Source organism: Asterias amurensis, chromosome 3 (genome assembly GCF_032118995.1).
Source record: "Asterias amurensis chromosome 3, ASM3211899v1".
Classification (NCBI taxonomy): domain Eukaryota; kingdom Metazoa; phylum Echinodermata; class Asteroidea; order Forcipulatida; family Asteriidae; genus Asterias; species Asterias amurensis.
In genome coordinates this window covers 21,086,447-21,112,155 of record NC_092650.1, presented here as the reverse complement: position 1 = coordinate 21,112,155, position 25,709 = coordinate 21,086,447, and the positions used below count along the sequence as shown (strand labels likewise).

The 25,709-nt window shown below is 39.0% G+C and overlaps 1 protein-coding gene across 1 annotated transcript; it reads right to left on the bottom strand.

The window, feature by feature from the left end:
- Nucleotides 1-1,347: 1,347 nt before the first annotated feature.
- On the bottom strand, nt 1,348-22,498 carry LOC139934694 (cytochrome P450 3A24-like). The gene is made up of 13 exons (XM_071929055.1): nt 22,406-22,498; nt 17,222-17,315; nt 16,026-16,078; nt 15,202-15,298; nt 14,143-14,259; nt 12,455-12,546; nt 11,206-11,357; nt 9,675-9,805; nt 7,960-8,085; nt 6,565-6,785; nt 5,392-5,529; nt 4,411-4,573; nt 1,348-3,246 (listed from the first exon to the last, which is right to left on the bottom strand). The coding sequence occupies exons 1-13, from the start codon at nt 22,453-22,455 to the stop codon at nt 3,166-3,168; spliced, it is 1,515 nt and encodes a 504-aa protein (XP_071785156.1). The 5' UTR covers nt 22,456-22,498; the 3' UTR covers nt 1,348-3,165.
- Between the last annotated feature and the right edge of the window lie 3,211 nt (nt 22,499-25,709).

Sequence of the window (25,709 nt, the reverse complement as noted above, 5' to 3'; positions counted from 1 at the left end):
AATACCCCGCTATTGTGCTTTTCTCTGACAATTCACTAATCCGTTCAATTATAAACGGTGTTTTTCCAGTAAAAGGTTATTTATAGAGATTTGGGCAAATTCTCATGCCTGATCTTAAACTTATCGGATTTGTTAATGCTGGTATCTTACGGCCCAGTATCTTGTGAAACTATACAGGTAATACTAAAATGTCGGTTTTATTTACATCTCAATAAGAAGAGTCCCTCAAGCATTGCTTTTACCTACTAGTTCGACCAATCACTAGCAATATTAAGGCTTACTTTTATATTCTTCCTCCATGCTTTTATTTGTAAGGATTTAAGTAAAAGGCTAGTAAAAGCAAATCCTAGTTTTTATTAATTCGGCCCAATATCTAAGCTTATTTTTCTCTCTGAACTACACTAGTCGTATATTTAGAACGCTTAAAGGGAAACGTTGTCTTGAATCGGGCGAGTTGGTCTATGAAAAGCGTTTGAACCCGTTAGTTATGAAATGCATAAGGTTGGAAATATGTTTTAAAGTAGAATACAATGATTCAATCAAATGTGCCTCGAAATTGCACGATTGTCCTTATAATATACGTCGTAAACTAACACGGCACGCCAGTTTGTGGGGCCAAAATGGCAGGCCGTGTTAGATCGCAAAGTAAAAGGAAAACCAGGCAACTTTGAGGCATATTGTGTGGATCATTATATTCTACTTTTGAAACATCTTTCTAAACATATGCGTTTACTAACAAACGGTTTCAGACGCTTTTCATTGACCAACTTGCCCGATCCAAGGCAACGTTTCCTTTAAACACACAAATCTACGGTGGCTGATCTCCGCCAACAAATAAACACTTTTTCAGTAGGGCGTTATAACGCCATAAATTAGGGCGTTATAACGCCCTATTTTACGGCGTTATAACGCCCTATTTTACGGCGTTATAACGCCCTATTTTACGGCGTTATAACGCCCTATTTTACGGCGTTATAACGCCCTATTAGGGCGTAATAACGCCCTATACGGCGTTATAACGCCCTACTGAAAAAGTGTTTATTCGTTGGCGGAGATCACACACACCCATACAAACCATCTTACTCGTAACCCCAGCACACATTATTTCTGATATAAAGCCACATGGCTGTTGTCCCTATTCGTTGCGTGCAACAAAGCCGTGATCTTTTAGTTTCGACATCAACAACAATTCTATTCATAAATATTTTGCTCCCGTATTTAAAGTTTTCACGGCTAATAGTTGGGTTATTTCCTCCTGCATTCATAGGTCCTGATGCATGATAAAAAGCTAGACTGTTTAAACAAAATCCTTTGTAAGAATAAAATACAAATGCAGAAAAGTACAGCTAGATTAACCTTCCACCTAGCTTTTATTACAGCTTATCAATTACTGATGAAAACTCTTAACTAAACCTGTGTAAAAATAATCATAAACACTAAATCATATCCAACTCGCTACCAAATTCAAAGTAACGTTAAAGGCACTGATGGACACTATTGGTAAAGAGCGATGGAAAGCTGTATATAAAACATTGTGAGAAACGGCTCCCTCTGAGGTTTTTGAGAAGGAAGTATTTTGTCACTATTTTGCATTGATTTTTAGACCTCATCTGAGGTCTCGAAATCGTGCATCTGAAAGTACACAACTTGTGCGAAAAGGTTTATTTTTTCTTCCAACATTCTTTCGCAACTTCGACGATCATTTGAGTCCAATTTTCTCAAGTTTGTTATTATAAAGGCAGTGGAAACTGTTGGTAAGTACTCAAAATAATTTTAAGCATAAAACCTTACTTGGTAACGAGTAATGGGGAGAGGTTGATGGTATAAAACATTGTGAGAAACGGCTCCCTCTGGAGTGACGTTGTTTTAGAGAAAGAAGTAATTTTCCACGAAATTGATTTCGAGACCTCAGATTTAAAATTTGAGGTCTCGAAATCAAGCATCTGAAAGCACACAACTTCGTGTGACAAGGGTGTTGGTTTTTCATAGTTATCTCGCAACTCCGACGACCAATCGAGCTCAAATTTTCACAGGTTTGTTATTTTATGCATATGTTGAGATACACTTGTCTTTGTCAATTACCAATAGTGTCCAGTGTCTTTAAATAACAAACCTGTGAAAATTGGATTATGTTCATGTTGATATACACCAAGTGAGACGACTGTTCTTTGACAGTTACCAAAGGTGTCCAGTGCTTTTAAATGCATAAGCCTATGACTACCTAATGTGAAAGCTCTAAACTCTCTAATAAATAAGACAAAAATAACAGCTATAATAAAAACCCAAGATTAAGAACTTGGGCAATTTTCGGGGCCCGAAATGTACATCAAAATTGTGTAGAACCCTTCACCCTAAAACCTAGAGATAACAAAAAAGGGGTTATACTAAAAATTAAAAAAACGAATAAGAATACTAATTTAAAGTATACATGAGTGACTTCTGTAATCTAACTTTATTAAGCTCAATAAAAAAATGAGATCAACGGAGTTCATGAAGTCGAAAGCCTGCAATGGTCATGATGTCACATTACTTACGTCACATCCGCTTTAATAATGGGTGCGTTCGATAAGCTTCCCTGGGTCGACCCCGCTGTGCTCACTCGGGTGAGCCCTTAAACGAGAGCTAATCGAACGATCACACTCGCCCTCTCGTGGTGAAGTCATGCACCTCGGGTCACCCCCAAGTGACCCACGTCACAAGCAGGGCACTGGGGGCTGACCCGGGTGAGCCCCTGGAATGACGTCAAGGCTATTCGAACCAAGCGACCAAGGGAAGCTAAATGAACGCACCCAATGACTCTTGGGGTTCTCTAGTGCTATGAAACCCAATAGACCGTATTGAATAACCCCTTTATTGTTATGAAAGACGCCATCTTGTAGGGCAAACCGTAATAATAATAATTTGTTGAACTTATGCGCGTCTAAACGCGTACATCAATGAAGAATGCATTACGCAACATTCCTGGTATGATTTCTACGACAGATTAATGTTGAATTTGGGTAAAACACCTGTTAATACAATTGAGTGTTTTACAATAATAACATTCGGCCGTCCATGCCAACCTAGGTGGTTTGTTATCAACAAAAGAAAGGTCTATAGCCAAGCGACAATGTTTAAAAATGTGTTATGTGGATATCATTATGTTATAATTATTAATATGTTTATCTATTTATTCCTGTTAACAAATCGGAGTGTCATTCCTTTCTCTGGGAGAATCAGTCCATGTTTGCCAATATTCGGCGGGATCTAATGGTAACAAGAAAAGAAGAAAGAATACAACAATTAACGTTAAACAATTTCCTTATGGCGTTAAGATTGTCCAATTTTTAACATGAGTAAATAACAGGCATAATGCCATCCCCATTTTATGACTGAGTCAAGTCAATTCAGTACCGATGTTTTTCATACTTCCGTGACAAAATATCGACAGGTACATGTACAACAGAGTAAAGCCAAAGCAACATTAAGTACAGTAAACATAAGTGTATTAAATAGAGTATAGGGCCGTTTATAAAAACAGCCTGACAGACAAAGAAACAAAACAAACAGACAGACATGAAACATAAGGAGAGACGATCATAATACATGACAACTTACTCCGACACAAGATAGATCAAAGGAAATACAACAAGTTCATAATATAAGCGACAAGATTGCAGAACAGTTTATTAAACAGAAGCGAGTCGATTAGGCAGTCCCTTTAAAAAAAAGATATGCTTATCATTGACACGCCCATAATTGCAAGACTATCACTTTTACGGATTCCCTTTTAAAAACAATCTTTTTATACAACCACAACCTTTCGACAGAATGAACCCAACGTTTTCATCACCTACTTAGGTCTTTTCGAAACCATGGCTTCGGCTCCAGATTCGGCTCAGGCTAGCTTGGCCCCGCGGTTGTTTTGACAATATTGTGCGTGCTTTGCGTACGTGCTCAGCAGGGCTTCAGACAAGAGGACGGAGCCTGAAACCGAATCCAAAGCCGAAGCCGTGGGTTCAATTAGGGCATATAAATATTGGTTGCGTCATTTTTGGAGCAAGGTTCCCATGCGTCATTTAGTGGTGTGCCTTTCGGGCGACGCATGCGTATAGTGAGACGCGCACAATATCATACTTGCAAAATTGAACCACAAAGTGAGGTCGAACGCACATATAAGTTTAATGCACCCACAGCAGCAGTCGTTCAATGATTAGCTTACACATCTAGCGTCTCACCACAGGGAACCAGTCTATCAAACTATCACACTTTTGTCTTGTGAGGGCGCTTTGCGAGAGTGTGACGTCACGGGGATCTACGACATGTATCCATACACTGAATCAAAACACAATGACGCTGAAGTGCTAACACAGCAGTTTGATCCAAGACCATGACATGCATTGAATATGAAGACTAACAAATCTAATTTACCTCTGTGTTCTGGCAGGTCTCTATGCGAAACCTCTGCAGCATACGGACCATGACAACAGTTATCTCCATTGTGGCGAAGCGATACCCGATACATTTCCTCGGGCCTGCTCCAAAGGGTATCCATGACATTGCGTGCATCTTCTCCCTCTTCTCGGGTACCCAACTGTAACAAAAACACAGGAAATATAACATTGACCCCCTTGCACAACTGGGCCCAATATCATGGCTCTGCTTACCGTAAGCACAGAATCGGTGCTTACGGAAGCAGGGAATTTTGTGCTTACGGCAAGCGTATTTCGCGGGTTAGCGCCGAATTTTGGCTTCTGCGCGTGCGTACTCCCCGTTACTGTGCATTCTACGCTTACAAGGCTTGCGCAGAAATTCGGCGCTTGCACGTAAGCGGGAAATTGTGATCGTACGCGCAGAATTTGGAGGTAAGCAGAGCCATGAAATTGGGCCCTGAACACACCTCCTGGCGCGGCTTTTTGGAATTCAACTTGTGTACATTTGACCGAATATGGCTAACAGGATCAGCACGTCATGGTGAGTGGGTCTACACCACACGTGTTTGCAAAACTCACATAGTCTTGTCAAACACTCACAGTCAGGTTTGTCTTTCCTGATAACTTTTTTTTCTTTTTTTCTAAATGTTCTTTAAAACTCCCCATTTAATAGTCACTTTATCAGAATAATAAGCTTGAAGTTGAAATAGAAGCTAACATACACGTTATGGTGTTGTTGGGGGTTTGTCCATATATAGCCCATGTTGGACTTATCCGTTTGCGTTGCATAGCCTACATGCAGACATACGCCATGCGAAAGGGTATGCCAAACAAAATGGGACAGACGGATGTGCGGCCCTTAAATGTAGCTCGAGCCAAAGTCGCCTGACCTAAAAGTAGCCCCAAACCTGTACCTAAATGTCACCCGGAACTTAATGTAGCCCCAGGCCGCACAGACGGATTATTAAAAATATCTTACCGCTCAGGGTCAAATTTGTAGGGTTCAGGCCATGTCTCTGGATCGTGGTGAACCACCCAAACCGGGACTTCAACCAGCATACCTTTGGGTATTTGCACACCCTTGACGACGCAGTCAGACTGACAAATCCGGTCGTACCTTTAAATTGGCCGGGGGGAATAGAATGGCATTTTTTAAATATTTTAAGACAGTGGACACTATTGGTTCTTGTCAAAGACCAGTCTTCTCATTTGGTGTGCCTCAACATATGCACAAAACAACAAACCTGTGAAAATTTGAACTCAATCGGTCGTCGAATTTGCGAGATAATAATGTGTGAAGAAACACCCCTGTCACACGAAGTAGTGTGCTTTTAGATGCTTAATATCGAGAGGTCTCGAAATCAAATTCGTGAAAAATTACTTCTTTCTCGAAAACTACGTTCCTTCAAAGGGAGCCGTTTCTCACAATGTTTTATACTATCAACCTCTCCCCATTACTCGTTACCAAGTAAGGTTTTATTCTGATAATTATTTTGAGTAATTACCAATAGTGTCCACTGCCTTTAAATCAATATTTAGCTTTGAAGGCATTGGAAACTATTGGTTATTACTCAAAATAATTATAAGCTTAAAAACTTGAATTCGTAAACAAAAAACCTACCCTTCATAAGACCGTGCTTTTGTTTTGATTTGTTTATAAATCACAGTTCTTGAGATCATAAAATCACCTACAAACTTGACATTGACAAAATGATCAAACTTCAAAGTGAAAATTAAGAGTCCAAAGTGTTGAATGAATGTAACTATGGTAAATCTTTACCTAACACGTATACCACAGAACAGAAAATTCGCTCAATCATATCATGCATTTAATCCCAATGGGAGACTTTTTGGACACGAGGTGGCAGCAGACTTACCAAAAACATTAGTATCGGTAAAGTGCACATGCACAGCACTATACGTGAATTTTACCTGGAATTAACGTCTGCTGCCAACTAGCGTTCCAAAGTCCCACGTTCAACCCCGGTCTAGAGCGGGACTTGAACCGGGATACACAGACTGGGGTGAAAAGCTGGGAAAGGACACACTGACAAACATTATTAAAATAAATAGGGGGCTTTGGGGCGCTAGATGGCAGCAGACTTAGTGCTGCCACCTAGCGTTCCAAATACTACCATTGTGATTTACGTACTCGATGGCCGGCGGATACACTCGCATTGCTTCGTGTAACACCATATCCAAATAAGTCAGGTCAGAGACGTCTTGGTACGTAAGTTTTGTTCGGTCACCGATGACGTCATCAATCTCAGCTATCAGGCGCTCCTGTACCTCTGGGTTTGTGGCCAATAAATAGGCGGTGAAGCAAAGGGTTGTTGTCGTTGTTTCGTAGTTACCAAGGAAGAAGATGATGGACTAAAAATGACAAAAGCGACAGAAGAGATGGAGTTTAAAATGGCGGCTACACATTTTGAGACATTATGTTTCGGGCGTCTAGTACGCCTTGACATTTATTACACATACGCCTTGACATTTATTACACATACCAATAACTATTTTATGTGTTATACTAACTTTATATACGGCCCCACTACACTTATGTTTACTGTTACTTATTATGCTTTTTGCTTTACTCCGTAGTACAAATAGTTGTCGATATTTTTTGAAATAAAGTACGGAATGAAAGTGTGTTTGAATTTAATATAGTTGAATCAACATCGCCTGATGATTGTGCGCTTTTGTGACGCAGACCTATTGCGTCATGACAATGCACACCCTGACCATTTTGTTTCGCTGTTTTGTTTCGCTGCGGCAGTCCAAATTTCGGATCTGACCGGGGATATGTGTAGACTGACACCGTCCTCATGGACACTATTGGTATTTACTCGAAAATATTGTTAGCATAAAAACTTATACTTGGTAACAAGCAATGGAGAGCTGTTGATAGTATAACACATTGTGATCAACGGTTCCCTCTGAAGTAACATAGTTTTCGAGAAAGAAGTAACTTTCCACTAAATTATTTGAAATTGGTCCCGAAATCAAGCCTGAAAGCAAACAACTTTGTGTGACAAGAGTGTTTTTCTTCCATTATTATCTCGCAACTTCAAAGACCAATTGAGTAAATTCATTTTAGGGGCGTGTGTTTATAACCCCCCTTTTTGTTGTTTAATTAAAAAGGTTTGATACCTTTTGTAGGCATCAAATAGTACTTGCATGAATCCGCAGCCACTGTGAATGGATATGTATGTTCACTATCTGAAGAGGTTTCAAATTCATGAGTCGTCAGTCATGCTTTTGAAGAAGAAAAAAAGCGAAAATCACAGAATGTTTTCAGGAGAGTCGCGTAAATACCAGTACTGGTAAACACAAATTGTACATGCTAAATTAATGCTCGTCTCCTGAGACGTAAACATATTTCGTGACATTGTTTTGTAACAAATTTCTCAAAAACTACAGCACCTCAGCAAGTATTATTTTCGATACCATCATTATCTTCAAATCGTGCACAGCTTAATGCAGATCTGTGGACATTGTGTTTTGTGTCGTACAAAAAATACCCAAACCCTTTAAGCGAAGCTACGTTTACCATGGCAACAACTTCATCGTCAGTGAGTTCACGTTTCATATCGACAACGACCTTCTCTTCCTCGGGAGTGTCTTCGTCTTGGAAGTTATGGGCTTTCATCATCAGCTGAAGAAAGTCCACGTACTCCTACACAAAGAAGGAAATACCATAATGGGATTTGAGGCAATGAATGGTAAGGTATCAGTATTTGACACAGTTCATTATACTGTGCGTTTCGATCAGTATGTTGTGATCGTCTTCTGGAGAAAGCTGGTAGAAACTTCGAGTTGAATCCTTCGGTTCTTTTCAGACCAACCCCAACTCATTAAAGATTATCTTTATAATTTGGTGTTATCGCAAACCTTAGATCGCATTTTCACCATGCAAAGTCTAAAATAATATTTGGTTTGCGGTACCACCATGTTTTTGTCCACTTGGCCGGGTAGATTATGATCTTTAAGAATCTGTTCTCTTCTTTATTCTACTACCGCGGAGTAGATTTTCGGAGTTCGGGAGACTTCCCATTTCTGAAAGGAACTGTCCTGCTTTTCCACTACTACCTGGGCGGGTGGTAGCCCATCTGGATTACTACTACAGCTTTAGTGGATCGAGGGGACTTCTTTGATACACTTCACTATCCGCGGAGTGAGTTCCTAATATTGGTCTTTTTCGACTAGCTTGCTCTCGATAGTCATCGTCAGAAAATACCAGGTGAAAAAAATTACATAAAAAGCAAAAACAAACAATGGGGCAAAATATTTCTGCACATGGATGTAAATAATTGAGTATGAGTGAGTAGGTATACACATTCAAACCGGTGACCGGTAGCAAAAGAGGACACTATGGGTCCACGGTTCAGGAAAGGTCCAAAGTTGGAAAACGTGTACAAAACCAATGGGAGCTATAAAACTGCACAAAAAAAGTCCCCAAAAGGAGGGACACTAGACCTTTATCACGGGGTGGCCATCTTGATTTTAATCCATTCCATCTTATTGTAACCAAACTGAGGCTGGACAAAATAATAGTCTGGTGGCATGCGCAATGAACGTTAGCATTCATTACTGTTATTGGAAACCGGGAACATGGCCAAGATGGTGACAGCGTGATAAACTTCTATAGGAGGTCGACGGTTTTGAAGGCAGTGGACACTATTGGTAATTAATCAAGATATTTATCCGCATAAAACCTCACTTGGTAACGAGTAATGGGGAGAGGTTGATAGTATAAAACCTTATGAGAAACGGCTCTCTCGGAAGTGACGTAGTTTTCCACGAATTTGATTTCGAGACCTCAAGTTTAGAATTTGAGGTCTCGAAATCAAGCATCTGAAAGCAGACAACTTCGTGTGACAATGGTGTTTTATCTTTTATAGTTATCTCGCAACTTCGACGACCGATTGAGCTCAAATTTGCACAGGCTTGTTGTTTTATGCATATGTTGAGATACACCAACTGTGAATACAAGTCTTTGACTTTACCAATAGTGTCCACTGTCTTTAAGTGTAAAGCTTGTGTATGTCTACGCATTCAAACCGAGGACTTGGAGAAGGTTATAACAAAAGGGATCCGGGAAAAGGTCACACCGAGGACGCCCTCAATTTGATTTCGTGTACAAAACCAATAGGGACGTCTGAAAAATGTCCAAACAATGGGAGAACAAAGAGAAGTCCTCGGTTTACACCATAAACACAGCTGGGTGTGTGTGTGTATGTGTTCGATGCCGCTCGCCGAGCCTACCTTTTGGTTTGGGTCAGCTCTGCGTGTATTTATAATGTCCATGACTATGTTCTTGAAGAAATTCAAGGCTGGTATTGGGTGAATAGAGAATCCTAGCCACTTGAACACAGGCTCCATCCAAGAGAACATCACTGTGGGTAAAGATTTCAACAGGGATTTAATATTTATAAAGGTCTTCAACTGGGAATGCTTCTTATCGCGAGGTGAAAACCTGAGGCAACAGTTATGTTTATTATAATTAAGCAAAAAATTAGTTAAAGGATTGCTGTTAAGTGCAACCTTAACATCTTTATAGAATAATTCAATTGGGGAAAAAATAATTGTGTACATTTAATTCGTGTGTATGTTTAAATGATTTATTTTCTTTAAAAAGTAATAGTCTCCAGGAACCCCCACATAACAACGTCACTTGCTGACATATGGCATGATTCCCTACGTGACGTTGTCATTACTTTCATTTTAGAGAACAATTGTTATGAGACAGGGTCTGCTAAAAGAAATGACAACTTGTTTTCCTTCTATTGTCAAATTCACTCAGGATTATATACTATGTAACGCATGTGACGTCACGCAGGGAATCCAGCCATATGTCAGCAAGTGAACTATTTATGTGGGCGTTCCTGAAGACTATTATTTGTACAGAAAATAAATTATTTAAAAATAAACAGGAACTTACAAAATTATTGTTTTCCAATGGGAGACTTTGGGGCGCTAGGTGGCAGCATAAATTTCCATTGTTTACGTAGTTTTGAGCCTGCGCACATTAACCGAGAACAATGGATTTTACCTGGTAAAGTCTGCTGCCACCAAGTGTCCCAAAAGTCTCCTATTGAATTATTGTATAAAGATTACAAGGTTTAACTTAAAACCATCATTACCTTTTATAATATCAAACCTTTAAAGGCACTTGACACCTTTGGTAAATTTTCATCAAAGACCAGTACTCTCACATGGTGTGTCCGTAACAGTTGTGCATGAAAAAAACAAATCTGTGCAAATTTGGAGTCTGTGACATGGTCATCTATAAGTTGCAAGAGAGTCATGTTTGAAAAAACACCCTTTTTTGCACAAATTATTTTGTGTGATTTAGGTTGCCTAAAAAGGGTTTCCGGCCTGATTGTGTCTAATGTTTGAGTGAGAAATGACCTCTTTCTCAAAACTTACGTTTACTTCAGAGCCGTTTCTCACAATGTGTTATAATATCAATGGCTCTACAATGCTCGTTAACAAGACAGTTGTTATGCTAACACTTATTTTAAGTATCTACCAATAGTGTCCAGGGCCAAATTTCATGGAGCTGCTAAGCACACAAATTTGCTTAGCATGGAATTTCTTCAGGATTACCAAACAAATTTCCATTTGTTGCATATTGTTTATTACTAATTCAGCTGTTGTTTGCTTATCCTAAAAATCACGTGGAAATTTGACTGGTAATCCTGTTTTATCAAGGAAGAAATTTCATCCTAAGCAAACTTTTGTGTTTAGCAGCTCTTTAAAATTGGGCCGAGTTCTGGCGTTAACATACACTTACATATAATCATCCATGGGAGTTGGATTTCTTTGAATCCTTTGAAGAACCAATTGGCGTTGTCAATAAATGTGGTGTCGTCCTGATTCTGTGAATCAATCTTGGTTGCATAGCCACACAAGGCACCGGTTTCTATGGCAAATGAACCAAGCATCCTACGGGAGGTATTAAAATGGTATCAACAACAAATTACGGAAATGCACACGAGTCTATTTTGAGATGTTAAAGATGCTATGTCAGATTATTTTGAGTCAATGGTATTTCAAAGAGTATCACCCGCTCTAACGAAAAAAGTTTAACTTTTAATGGTCAGGAACAATGACAAAAATTTAAAACGTTTCTTATGAAACACATAAGAATTGGTCACGTGATATTGTCGGGCTCCCGACAAAAGCTAATTTTTGAGAACTTTATTTCACTGCTACCAATAATTGGCGGACTTTATATAAAGCAATGGCTCAAATGTAAGCTTGTAACTTTCTCGACCCCATCAAAATACTTAATGAAATTTAAATCAAAATTTGTGGGTCAAATCGGCCAAAAATCTGACAAAGCATCTTTGAAGGAACACGTTGCCTTGGATCGGTCGAGTTGGTCTTTGAAAAGCGTTTGTAACCGCTTGTTATAAAATTTTTATATGGTTAGAAAGATGTTTTAAAAGTAGAATACAATGATCCACACAAATGTGCCTCAAAATTGCGTGGTTTTTCTTTTACTTTGGGACCTAAAACGGTCGGCCATTTATGGGAGTAAAACATTTGACTCCCATAAATGGCCGACACGCAATTTCGAGTAATACTTGTGTGGATCATTATATTCTACTTTCAAAATATATTTCTAATCATATTTATTTTATAAGAAACGGTTACAAACGCTTTTCAAAGACCAACTCAACCGATCCAAGGCATAGTGTTCCTTTAAACATGGTATTTTAACTAAATTCATACACGCAGAGATAATACATATTTAAAAATCATCAGCTAGGGCAGGATAACGCGATAAAGGAAACGCATTTTAAAATATTTTTTTTAAATAGCCACGAAAGCTTTTGTGTCATCGCTAGTTTATTTTCCATAAAAAAAATTGTTTTCTGTTTATTTAATTTGGGTAAGTATTGGTAAGACTATACACCACTGTTTCAAGAATGACAATTCTGAAAGCTGCTTTTATTGTAAACAAACCAACAAACGACCCCAAATAGCTGAGTTGTAGGCCCTACATAACTTGTAAGACCATCCTTGCTCAAACTTACTTTGACACCTCCATTTCGCCTTTGCCATCGTCAATCAGTGTCTGAACATTTTTAATAAATAGATCAGCACGGTCATTGACCAAATCCGCCATCTTTAAGAATGTAAAAAAAAAAAATAATAAACAAAATAAGTAAATTACTACAATAATCAATAGAAATGTACTAATTCAAAAAATATAACGGATTCTGAAGCCACATGAAGAAACATTGATTGGAGAAAAAGGTGGTGTTTTATTTTGTACTGATCCCTCTAAATGAAAGAGTGAAAAACACCACTTTCCAGTTGTCCCTCAAATGGCTCTTTAACTAGAGTGGTGGTTATTTCACTCTTTATAGAGGAGTTTCACGCCAGGACAGAGTGAAAAATCACTCAAAAGGATACAAACTGTCATCTAAAAGAATGGAAACCATGGACAAGCTCTCATAAAAATCAGGCAGAGAATGATCCAATATTGTTCTGTGGACCCTAAAGCATGGGAGGAGGAAACCTGTGAAACCTGCACTTTACGTACACTGACACACTTAAAAATGGACGCGGGTCTGAAATCAGCAGACTTCAAGTCGGCATGGTGGAACAAAAAGGCAAAGAGAAGGAGCACCATCGTGGTCCGACAACATCACTCGACTTAAAGGGAATATGTACTTTTTCCCAACAAAAAAAACACAATGTCCACAGATTTACATTAAACTTTACACAGTTTGAAGATTATAATAGTAGAAAGCTTCCCTTGAAATTTTACTTACTGAGGTGCTGAAGTTTTTGAGAAAATGAGTAAAAGTAATAATTTTCGTCTCAGTTTTGGCATGTAAGAACGTATTAACCAGATATGCTATGGTTTTGATATAATATCATAACTGGTTAAGGGGATTTTACATGCTAAAATAATTTTGGTCTCATAAGACCAAAATTATTTTGTGACTTGTTTTACTCATTTCTCAAAAAACTACACAACCTTATGTTAGTAATATTTGAAGGGAAGCTTTCCACTATAATTATCTTCAAACCCTGTAAGTTTAATGTAAATCTGTGGACATTTTGAAAAAGTACCAAAATCCTTCAAGCAAGCAAGCAAGAAAAAGTACCCAAAATCGTTTATGTTGCAATGACCCCGGTCTTTAGGCAAGCCGATTTCGAGGCGCCAGCTTGCCCTAAGACCGTCTACTCCATCCACCTTTAGCAAGTAATTTTAAGAACATCATATCGCAGAGCAACCCCATACCACTCCTCCAGCCAGACTATAACTGCAAGTCCAGATTTTTTTTATACAAGTAAACAAGAATGGCAACCAAGAAAGTGTTCGTTATATACGACACAGAATAACAGAAGGGGGAAAAGAGAAAAGCGTTCTTAAAAAATCGTAAAAACAGCCCCCCCCCCTCAAAAAACAACAACAACAACAAACAAACACTAAGAAGTAATCCCTCATTCTCTAGCATTCTTTTTGTAGATGTTTGCTATTTCAAGATGAACACTTTATAACACCTTGCATGTATGACATTTAAGTTTGTTCGATGTTTACTGTAAAAACCCATGGGAAATGTCCAATATCAAGTATCCAATATCAAGTATCCAATATCTAAAAAGCAACATTGATATTTTTGCTGTACAAACACATTATGTGAATGTCCATCATCCACTATTACTGTCCTCTTTCATGTGGGAGTTCAATGTACGATTAATGGCTGACCTTGCGCATCTTGCTGTTGCTGAATGTTGGTGCAATGGTACTCCGCATTAACTTCCATCGATCACCCTTTAGACCGAGTAGATCATTACTGAGGAGGTCCGGTCGCAGAGGAAATATCTTTTGGGGATAAAAGAAACCAGCAATGAACAGGGCCCAATACATGGCTATGTCTACCGCCGAACTCTGTACCTACCATCGCCAGTCTTCACTTGCGGGCCAAGTGCCGAATGTAGCGAGGTTAAGCTGCGTGTGACGCGAGCAAATACGTGAATGTGAACGTCAGAAAATTGTGTCGTTTCTTGGTGACGTCACCACTTTGGGCTCATGGACGTGCGTGCTGCACCTAAATGTAGCCCGAGCGCTAAATGTAGCCTGACCTAAATGTAGCCCCAAACATGTACCTAGATGTAGCCCGGACCTACATCTGGGTACATGTTTGGGGCTACATTTAGGTCAGGCTACATTTAGGGTTCGGGCTACATTTAGGTGCCGCACAAACGTGAAAATGGTAACTTTTACAGCAAAACTCACTGTGACGTTCACGTTCACGTTTTGGCTCTCGTAACGTGCAGCTAAACCACCCCGAATGCCTAGTTACGTGGAGTATGCACGCACGCGCACAAGCGAGGTTTAGCTGCACCAGCACGTGAACGTGAACGTCAACAAAAATGTTTTGATTCTGTGTGACGTCGTCACTTTGGGCATATTGCATGCTCACGTATGACGTCTGCGCACACTTACGTACCTGGCGTGAAAATTGTAACTTCACGTATAAAACGTGAGATTTTAACGACACAATTTTCTGACGTTCGCGTTCACGTTCACGCGGAACGTGCAGCTAAACCTTCTTATAGTCCTGCTAACATTTGAAATGCACTTAACGTAATACGTTGTTTTTAGCCAATTAAGAAGTAAGCATTCAATTGAAAGGAGTGGCCGTTAAAAGAGGTTATTACGAAACACTGGGAGTTTGAAAGCTGATAATGAATTGTTCAATTAAGTGTTTTGTGGTTAAATAAGATACTGTTTCGGTATGAACTTAGATGGATAAATACTCACTTGACGGTCGCAGAAATTGTTGAATTTTTTGACAAGGACTTCCTCAATCATGTCAAGGTCAGAGGTAATGATTGCTTTTCGTGCCCCCTCGTACACACTGTCAATGAAAATACATCATTAGTACTTAAAGGCAAAATAACTGTTAGCAAAATAAACTTATTTGTGAGTAATAGAGAGCTGTTGATAGTATAAAACATTGTGAGAAACTGCTCCCTCTGAAGTAACGTAGATTGAGAAAAACAAATAACTTCTCACTCAATAAGCTTCAGCTAAAGCCTTTAATTTCGAATTTGAATCCACACAAAAATTTGCAACAATTTCTTTTGTGTTTTTTTCTTTCATTTTTTTTCTTGCAACTTCAGAGACCAATATTGAGCCAAAGTGTCACCGGTTTGGTACTTTATGCATGTTGGGACACACCAAGTGGGTCTATTTACAATTAACAAATAAACGTGTCCATCGGTGTATTTAATGAATGAACCAAACAAAGTCACGTTTTAAGGTTTCCTCCGTTTGAGTCTAGCTTTCCCAGCTGTAATACAGTGCTCGTTATTTTCTAAATGTACACAAAGTTACGAGCACACCCCATCCCAGTCACGCAACTGAATGGTTTAGTTCAGACATTTCTTTTCACTTTGGAGAAGAAAAAATCGGGCGCACAAAATGTAATGCAAACTTGAACATAGATTGTTTGACATATTTACCTTAAACATGACACAGAAACAAAAGATGAGACTATTACAACATATAAAGATAATGTTTGAACACTTAATTTGCGGAGTGTATTTCAAACATGAACAGTCACAGGTTAAGTAAAATCTTACCCGTATACTTTGCCATATTTGTTTCTCCACGCCTGATGTGCTTCGTGCATTCCCTGGTTCCAAGATACAACAAAAAAATGCAAAAAAAATACATAGACAAAACGTATAAGAAGAAAACATACACGGCTTAGAAAAATGCTGGTCAGGGTTTTACCACACGCTTCCCGTTCAAAATTCACCCAAATCCAGGTCTCTTTGGTCTTGCTTTAAATTCTATGTCAGATCAGAAGCCCATTTTTAAATCTCTAACTGTGTCAGCATGGCCCGGAGATGATTCAAGCCCCCCCCCCCCCCCCCTGGAACTTATACCCTTTTTGAAACCACGGCTTTGGCTTTGGATTCGGCTCAGGCTAGCTTGGCCCCGTGGTTGTTTTGACAATATTGCGCGTGCGTTGCGTACGCGCCCAGTGCTTCAGACGAGAGGGTGGAGCCTGAAGCCGAATCCAAAGCCGAAGTCGTGGTTTCGAAAAGGGCCTTAGTCTTAGTCCAGACGTTACTATCTTATACTCGTAACGCAACGTGACATGAGGGCGCACTTTCGGCAAAGGTCGTAGCCGTATGTAGTTGTAGCCGCCAATTTGGACACGGCCTACAAGCTGGAAATCAGTGCGGATAATGTCGGCTCGCCATTTGAGGCATGGGTTTAAAAATCCAATAACTCATTGAGGGATGATTAAAATGGAGAAAAAGAAAACAACGTTATAATTATCGTTGTTTACAAACCATCTTGCATAAATCAAGCTAAATATTCAACCAGATGTGTAAACATAATGTGTATCAGTTATGATTGAAGTGTTGTAATTAATGTTCCTGGTTGATTTATGTTTGTACATGTAAGTGACTTCTCCGCAGAACGGGTGCATTGGTAAAGCTTCTCGATAAGCTCTAAGCTTTTTATAGGCAACCCATCAGGCCTGCATCTGTTTCAGTGGTGCGTCTACATGTATGTTGTCTGTCTTTATGTCGATCATTTCTAGGTCTGTTTTTCCTGTTCAGTGATTTTATGTCTGACATTTTTCCCCATGTCTTTTTTTTTGTGTAAATTTTGTTAAAAATTATTTTTGAACTCGGCATGTTTTGGTGTAATTGTATTGCTTGCTGTAATGATGCCTGATAAATTGTCTGATAAATAATTTAAAAATATATATTTTTTTTTTTGACGTGAAGAGCAAAAAGTAGAGCTACAAAAAACTTACCCCTCCATAAGCTAAGATGTTACCAAACAATGGAAGAGGTGGTGGGCCCGAAAGACCAATCGTCTTGAAGAAAGTCCTTCTCTTGTATGTGCTCCTGAAAAACCCAAAAAATAATTGACAATATTTATATTGAGACAGAGGGGGACAGTTCCTCCTGCCGTGGGTTTACGGGTTTACTGTAAATCCACATATGGGTCAAGCCCCCCCCCCCCCCCCCCCCCCCCTAGGATCCAGAATCCGGGTCTGCTGACCCGGAAGTTCTAAAGAGTCAGAATGTATCTGCATTGCTTTTATGACCGGAGGTAGATGTGTGGTTTTAGTACCAACTACCCGCAAATATCAACGTGTGCATCTCATTTGCGTGTGTAATAATAACACATTTTTATATAGCGCATTTCACAACATCCGTCTCAATGCGTTTTGACATATTATATGCCCAGGGGTGGATTTCACAAAGAGTTAAGACTAGTCTTATCTCGAGTTAGGACGAGTTACGGGTCCTAACTTAGGACTAGCCATACGTTTTTGATATCTCCTTAGGACTAGTCCTAAGTTAGGAGTAGTCCTAACTCTTTGTGAAATTGACCCCTGGTCATTGGTGCCAAAACAACCCTTTGATCTTTCTCAGCTCCCTGAGGAGTATACAACCTGGGCAACCGTAGTGCTCCAAATGGTTTTCCATACACAGTATTATCAGTCAATACTTCTACCATCACAAGAATCCATACCTCCCCCCCCCCCCCCCTCGGGGTTAAGAGAAGCAAATAGTAGCCCTACAGTATGTCACGACCGGGTTTCGAACCCACACTCTGATGATTTAACCACCATAACTTGAATTTGATGATATTCAATCACTCACTCATGACGAATGTAACGTAAAAACAATTCATTGGAACTATTACAACAAATGGGGAAAATAGTGTAAGTCAGCGAATAGACTCTAAAGTGTAGATTCGTAAATACAATAAACTCGCCATCGGCTCGTATATTCTATTCACGAATCTACACTTTCTCGTCCATTCTCCTTAACTGAATGCTAATAATCATTTTGCAAATAGGAACCAGACTATTTTGTACTTCCAGCCTCGGTTTGGTAATATTGATATCAATGGGACAAATTCAAGATGGCTTTACCATGAAAAGATCTTTGATAGGGAGTAATTGTGCACAGCTCGCCATGCCATCGCCATGCGTTTAAAGACGTCCTTAGCGATATTTTTGTAACGGCCCTCGCATGGCTCGGGGAGACGCGATCATAGCGACTGGAACACCAGTTGCTGTTTGCTCTTAATATTCTCAAAATTGCATACCAATAATTGTATATACTTGTTAAATTTGCATTAACTTGTTCATGTATGCTGATGAACCGCTGACCAGCACGGTCGATTCTAAATGGTTTGGAATATTGCTACAATATTTGAGCAGCAAAAATCAAGATTATCACGGGGAAAAAAATCATTCAAAATCGGAAACAAAAGGCCCTTGTGGCTTTGCCACTCGCGTGCGTAGTCTCCCGTTCGCTTGGGATCGTGGCTCTCCAAGCCACGAAGGCCCTGACAAAAAGGTAGACCTTTCACAACAACAGCAGCCGTAGCTACCGTGGCCAATTCGGATACGTCCTAACAGTACAAACAGCGGGATGTCTACATAAATGCAGGCTGTGCATTAATGTACTATATATACGAGTTCACGCTCATAATATTCCTTGCCAAGAAAACGTAATAAAAGCAGGACAAATTACCTGCACAAAAATTAATGACACATAGAAATCTGCGGTTTGTTTTGGGTTTTTAACTTTCTTGTTAACTGGTTTAGTCGAAGCCTGACTGAAAAGCAAAATTACCAGTACAAAAATTAATGACACACTCAGGTTCGTCAAACTTTCCAACAAAAATTTTATGACACACGGGTTCGTCAAACTTTCTAGTACAAATAAAATGCAGGTTGGCAAAAGAAAGAACAAACAACAAACAAAATAAATAAAAATCTGCGGATTGATTTTGTTTTTGATGCTACTGGTTTATGTTCAGACGGCGTACTAAGTTAGACCCGAACCGGTTTAACTTTTACGAGCAGCAGGGGGTGATCGTAAAAATAAAACCCCTTTGCGTTCAGACAGCACTGAGTTAAACCCGATCCGGTTTATCTTTGGTTTTAAGAGGTCAAAGAAAACGCGACCCCGTTACTCTAACATCCTGTTTATTGTCCTGTTCATTGGTCACCGTGTGTTTACGTAATGATTACGGAGGTCAATGGGTCGCCTGTTATGAGTTAAACCGGATGTGGTCTTTTTTATTCTGTCCACACACAGTGTTAAAAGATAAACCCGAAGCGGTCTAAAGATAAACCCCCTCCCTGGACGGTTTATCTTTTGTGGGTTGAACTCAATTCGGACTAACTTTAGATCCGTTCAGACACACTGACCATGAGTTAAACCAACTTTAGTACCGTGTCTGAACGAGGGTGCGTTCAGACACGGTACTAAAGTTGGTTTGGAAAAGGCCCCTTTCCCCTCCAAAACATGGACAACATTAAAGGCACTGAGGGACACTATTTGTAATTACTCAAAATACCTGTTAGCATAAACTTTTACTCGGTAACGAGCAATGGAGAGCTGTTGATAGTACTGATAGTGTTGATAGATATTGTGAGAAACGGCTCCCTCTGAAGTAAAGTAGTTTTTTGGGGGGGAATGTTCTTTCTCACTCAAATTAATGTTTAAAAACTTCAGGCCCGAAGTCTTTAAAGGCATCATAAAACACACTAATGCAACAAGGTGATTTTTCTTTCATTATTCTCTTACAGCTTTGATAACCAATTTGACTCCAAGTTTTCCAGGGTTTGTTATTTTATGCATAGGCCTATGCTGGGATGTACCAACAAGGATGTCTGCATCTGCATATGTAAATTACTGTACAAACGCCTGATGTGGCTATCCCGTACAGAAATATTGGTATTTGACAATTACCAAAAGAAAAAAAAGACAGCCATTAAAGACCTAGGACACTATTGGTAATTGTCGAAGGCTAGTCTTCTCAATTTGTGTATCTCAACATGCATAAACTAAGTTAACAAACCTGTGAAAACTTGAGCTCAATTGGGCGTCGGAGTTGCGAGATATTAATGAAAGAAAAAAACATCCCTGTCACACGAAGTTGTGTGCTTTCAGATGCTTGATTTCGAGACCTCAAATTCTAAATCTGCGCTCTCGTAATCAAATTCGAGGAAAATTACTTCTTTCTCGAAAACAATGTTTAATACTATCACAATCTCTCCCCGTTACTCGTTACCAAGTAAGGTTTTATGCTAATAATTATTTTGAGTAATTACCTACAGTGTCCAATGCCTTTAACCACGGGACAAAAAAGTGTAAGACAGAAAATAAAGCCGTTATTATTACCACATACAAAAATGATATCATTTGCGGAAGACTGCATTCGATAAAAGGAACACTGTCAATACATCAGCTGTTATACAGCTATACGACCTTCAAACAGGTTATGGGATTATAGTATGAACGAGTACAAACTACAACCAACACACGAGAAGAGGAGCAAACTTAAGTAGTTTTATATTTCAACTTTTATCTTTTTCTTAATGATGTAAAACAAAATTTAAAAATTAAGCCTTCTTACAGACACTGGACACTATTGGGAAATGTCAAAGAACAGTCCTCTAACTTGGTGTATCTCAACAAATGCATTAAAATAACAAACCTGTTGAAAATTTAAGCTCAATTGGTCGTCGAAGTTGCGAGAAAATAATGGAAGAAAAACGCCATTGTTGCACAAGTGGTGTGCTTTTAGATGCTTGAGGTCTCGAAATCAAATTCAAATATTTGGGGGAGAAATGCCTTCCTATTCAAAACCTACGTTACTATGTTATTTTATGCATATGATGAGATACACCAAGTAAGAACACTGGTCTTTGACAATTACCAATAGTGTACCTTCCCTTTAAGTCTGTGAAGCTTTTATTTTCAAAATAAACCAATCAATCAATCAATCAAATCAGAATAGCCTGTCAATACATTCATCAACCAACTATTATGTGAAGACTCCAGTCTGACATATGAAGACATAATTATAGGCAACTTCATGCGGGACGGGAACACTCTGAAAGTCATCACAACATTTCAGATGAAAGCTGGTGGAATTAATCAATGAGTGTCACTTGTTGATTTTAAAGGCAGTGGACATTATTGGTAATTACTCAAAATAATTATTGCCATAAAACATTACTTGGTAATGAGTAATGGGTAAATGTTTATGGTATAAAACATTGTGAGAAACAGCTCCCTCTGAAGTGTCATAGTTTTTGAGAAAAAAATAGTTTTCCTTGAAATTGATTTAGAACTTGAGGTCTCGAAATCAACCATCTATATGCACACAACTTCGTGTGACAAGGGTTATTTTTCTTTCATTATCTCGCAACTTCAAGGACCGATTGAGCTAAAATTTTCACAGGTTTGTTATTTTATGCATATGTTGAGATACACCAACTGTGAAGACTGGTCTTTGACAATTACCAATAGTGTCCACTGCCTTTAAGACAACTAGACAATTCAATCCTCATCAGGCACTCCCTCCCCATCCCCACCCCTCTCGAGACAACGCAACTCCAGCTTCCTTTGGGACGCAATGTTGCTGAAATTCAACCTACAAAGTATACGTTAACCGTATACAGAAATGTTTGAAAGAAAAGGGTGTACTAATTTGGTAAGTTTTAAAATCGGAAGGAAAAAAAATTAATGGAGAACTGCTCGACACAAAATATAATTATAGGCAGTGAACACTATTGATAAATATTAGCATAAAACCTTACTTTGTAACGAGTGATGGGAAATTGTTGATACAAAACATTGCGAGAAACATTGCGAGAAACGGCTCCCTCAAAAGTAACGAGTTTTCGAGAAAGAAGTAATTTTCCTTGATCTGGATTTCGAGACCTCATTATTATATTTTTAGGTCTCGAAATCAAGCATCTAAAAGCCAGAACTTCGTGTGAGATTGGTGTTTTTCTTTCATCGTATCTCGCAACCTCGACGACCAAATGAACTCAAATTTTCACATGTTATTTTATGCTTATAGTGAGATGCAGTTAGTGAGAAGACTGGTCTTTGACAATTACCAATAGTGTCCATGGTCTTTAACTGTTTGATAAAAAGGCGAAGATCGTTCTTACCATGCAAGTAGAGCAACAATCACTCCGATCAAGGCAAGAGTTACAGACATGATGAACCACTGGTGTACTCTCGTGCAACTGACTGAGCGGATAAGAAACTTGTGGTTTCATCTTCTTCAATGAGTCGTGCCATGAAGTATCCGCTGCTGAGCATGCGCAGTTAGAGCAGGACAGTGATTGACATTGGTTATTTTGTTATGTTTTTGTTTTAAAAAGATGCGGGTGTGGGATAAAAAGATGTTCTGAGAGTTGTGCGCAGCGGGTAGGCCAACCCTTGCCATGTTCCATTGTTTAACACCAACATAATGGCAGTATAGATGACGCTATTACACCATAGCTACGGCTACATTGCCAGCGCCATGCGTTATAAGGAATACCGGACAGTCGGACACTTCGGTACTTCGTAAACTAGGCACCTGCAAACTCGGCACCTTACAAACTCGGCAACCACTCGGCATCGGCCTTTTTAACCACCAAACTCGGCACCAAGCAATATCACTCGAAGATTCAAGTGGTAAAAAATACAGTAACATAGGTGTACTTACACATAAAACAAATTGAACCTCGTTGTAGCTTTGTACACGCTGTTAGTGGGAAACTCGTTAGTTTATTGGCTGAAAAGAATTAACCACTTCCGAATTGTCTTTAGAAAATTTGGGTCGGAGATTTGTTTTCCCTTGAACGTTTACCGCCCGCACGGTGTTCAGTCAACAAGTTTTTTTCAAACGTTGTTTTAAGCCTACGTGCCTACTAGGGTGAGACGCGGGTGCGGGGTAAACAGATGGACAGTGTTTAGTGAGACGTTAACGTATTTGATGACGTCATTGGTGTCGAATGACCATTAAATCAAGGTTTGATATTTGAAAAGAAAAGCCTTAACACGTGAACCATACATTCAACTTGTATAAAATGCTATTCATCATCGGAAAGGGTCTTCGCAAACTGAACGAGCGTCAAACAGATATTACCCAAATTTCACCTCGTCTTCCGGTTCAAACCGGAAGTTGAAGCGACAGTTTTATTTAAAAACCTTAACTTTAGCTGTGCAGTCAATATGAAATGAATTTTTTTTTTCAGATGACCTTTTCACGGTAATAATGCGTCATCAAAATTCACTTTCTTAAGACTTTGCTCTTTCAAGTAACTGAAATGTTGACGTCATCAGTATACAGGAAACGGGGAAAACGTTCTCTTCCCCAAAATAGTGAATAATATTGAGACTATATTGCTTGTAACTAGTTCCACACTATACGAATTGCAAACAATTCATTGAAAGGTAGGTCAGGACCCATTTCTTGTGTTTGAAAATAGAGCCCGAGTCATTTTGGTACTGATGCAAATTTGATCAATGATTAGATAGATTGCACATGACGTCATATGACCACACTTTAAAAATATATTAGTCAAAACATGGAGGAAACACTAATTAGTCATATGAGACATAATTTTGACTAACTTACATCAAAATCATGTCTTATATGACTTATTTGTGTTGTTTTGACTAATACATTTTTAGAGTGCGTCATCTTTGATATATATATAAAACAATTAGAAAAGTGCACGCGCTGCGCACGCCTCTCAGCCAACGATCCTTTAAATACAGTGGACATTATTGGTAATTGTCAAAGACCAGCATTCTCACTTTGCGTATCTCAACATGTGCATAAAATAACAAACCTATGAAAATTTGTGCTCAATTGGTCGTTGAAGTTGAGAGATGAGATATGAATGAACTAAACAAAAACCTTGGTCACACGAAATTGTCAGTCCGTGCGCAGAGTGCGAGATAATTAGCATATTTTCCAGGTTTCATTTGCAGTCGCGCGGCGCACTCGGACCCTTCGAGATTTCGCGTGACAGCGCGAGAACTCGGAGACGATGTGCAAAATTGGCTACAGGTCCCAGCAAGAGGGCAGTGTTGGGTCAAGCATGGAGTGGTAAGTTTCTTGAACATTTTCCTCGTAAAACAAATCCATTTTTACCGGATTTTCGAGACCAAATATATGTGAATCTTCGTCTGAAATGTGGTTGAAGTTTTACACCTTTTGTTGATAGGCTTTACACTTAGGGTGCCCCCGACTGTTTCGAGCACGATTGAGACAAACGGAGTCCATATTCCGATAGACGAAGGATAGTTCTTTTGTTTGGTACCACATACACTTCTGCAGGTTTTGCCGTTGATATTTTTTTTCAGTGCCAAAATTGTGCAAAAATCATCGTTTGTGCCGCTTCGTTTTAGCTTACGTGACGTCATCATGTAAGAAAAGGCTTTGGTTTGTGTACTGTTCGTACGGCGTTCTTTTTTATCATGATTGTTTGATGACGATCGTTGTGAAAAAAAATCTTGAAGAAATAAAATTTCTCATGAAAAAAAAAAGAATAGTATCAACAATTATTTCCATCAATAATAACAAAACATGGCAGTTTGATGCAGGATTGAAATGTGGAATTGTTATGGGTTTTCTTCGTGGTGGTTAAGACTCTGTATTAAATGTGTAGAGTAAGACTAAGAGTAGGTCTTCTATTTCTATGATTCGAATCTAAGTTCTATTTTACATGTACATTACTATTCAAAAAAGAATATTTTTTTAATTACCTGAAAGTATATTCAATATTTGTGGAGAAAATAAATAATACAATAATTATTGATTGAGTTTCAATTTGATCAGGTGGTCAATACCTTTTGCTAGTTCAAACTGGGTTAAATCCTATTGATTCAAGTCTTGGTTAACTCTTAATCAAAAAGGGAACGGTCAAACATGTCTAACTTTAATTTCACACAGCAAAAATATTTCACTGGGGGATTGCAATTTATTGGTACTAAATGTTGTCCATGTCAGTTTTCTGCTCTGTGTAAAGTGTTTCTGAAACATTTTGGTCTTCTTGGGCATGTTTTTAACTCTATTTGCTTTCTTTGTGTTCCTTTTACAGTCCCAGCTCTCTGAAAATCTTCCACGGTTTAAAGTGACGGGGAGACCCGAGCCTGGACGACTACATAGGGCGACTACTGTTGAAGTCGGGACTGTTGATTGCTTAGTCGATTTGCTAACATTTTTCAACTACTCGGTTATTGTGCCACTGCATAGTCGTAACTACATGTACCTGCTTGTGAACCAATAGCACTCCGCACTAAATGCTAAAACCAAGTTTAGTACATGGATCTCAGACAAGCGTACAAAATTTTACTAACAACATATGCACACATACTTGTCCACTATATGTTTACTCGCGTTACTACTTACTACTACATACAAGTGCCATATGGCGCGTTTGGCGTGATTGCTAAACTAGTGGAATGTTTGTC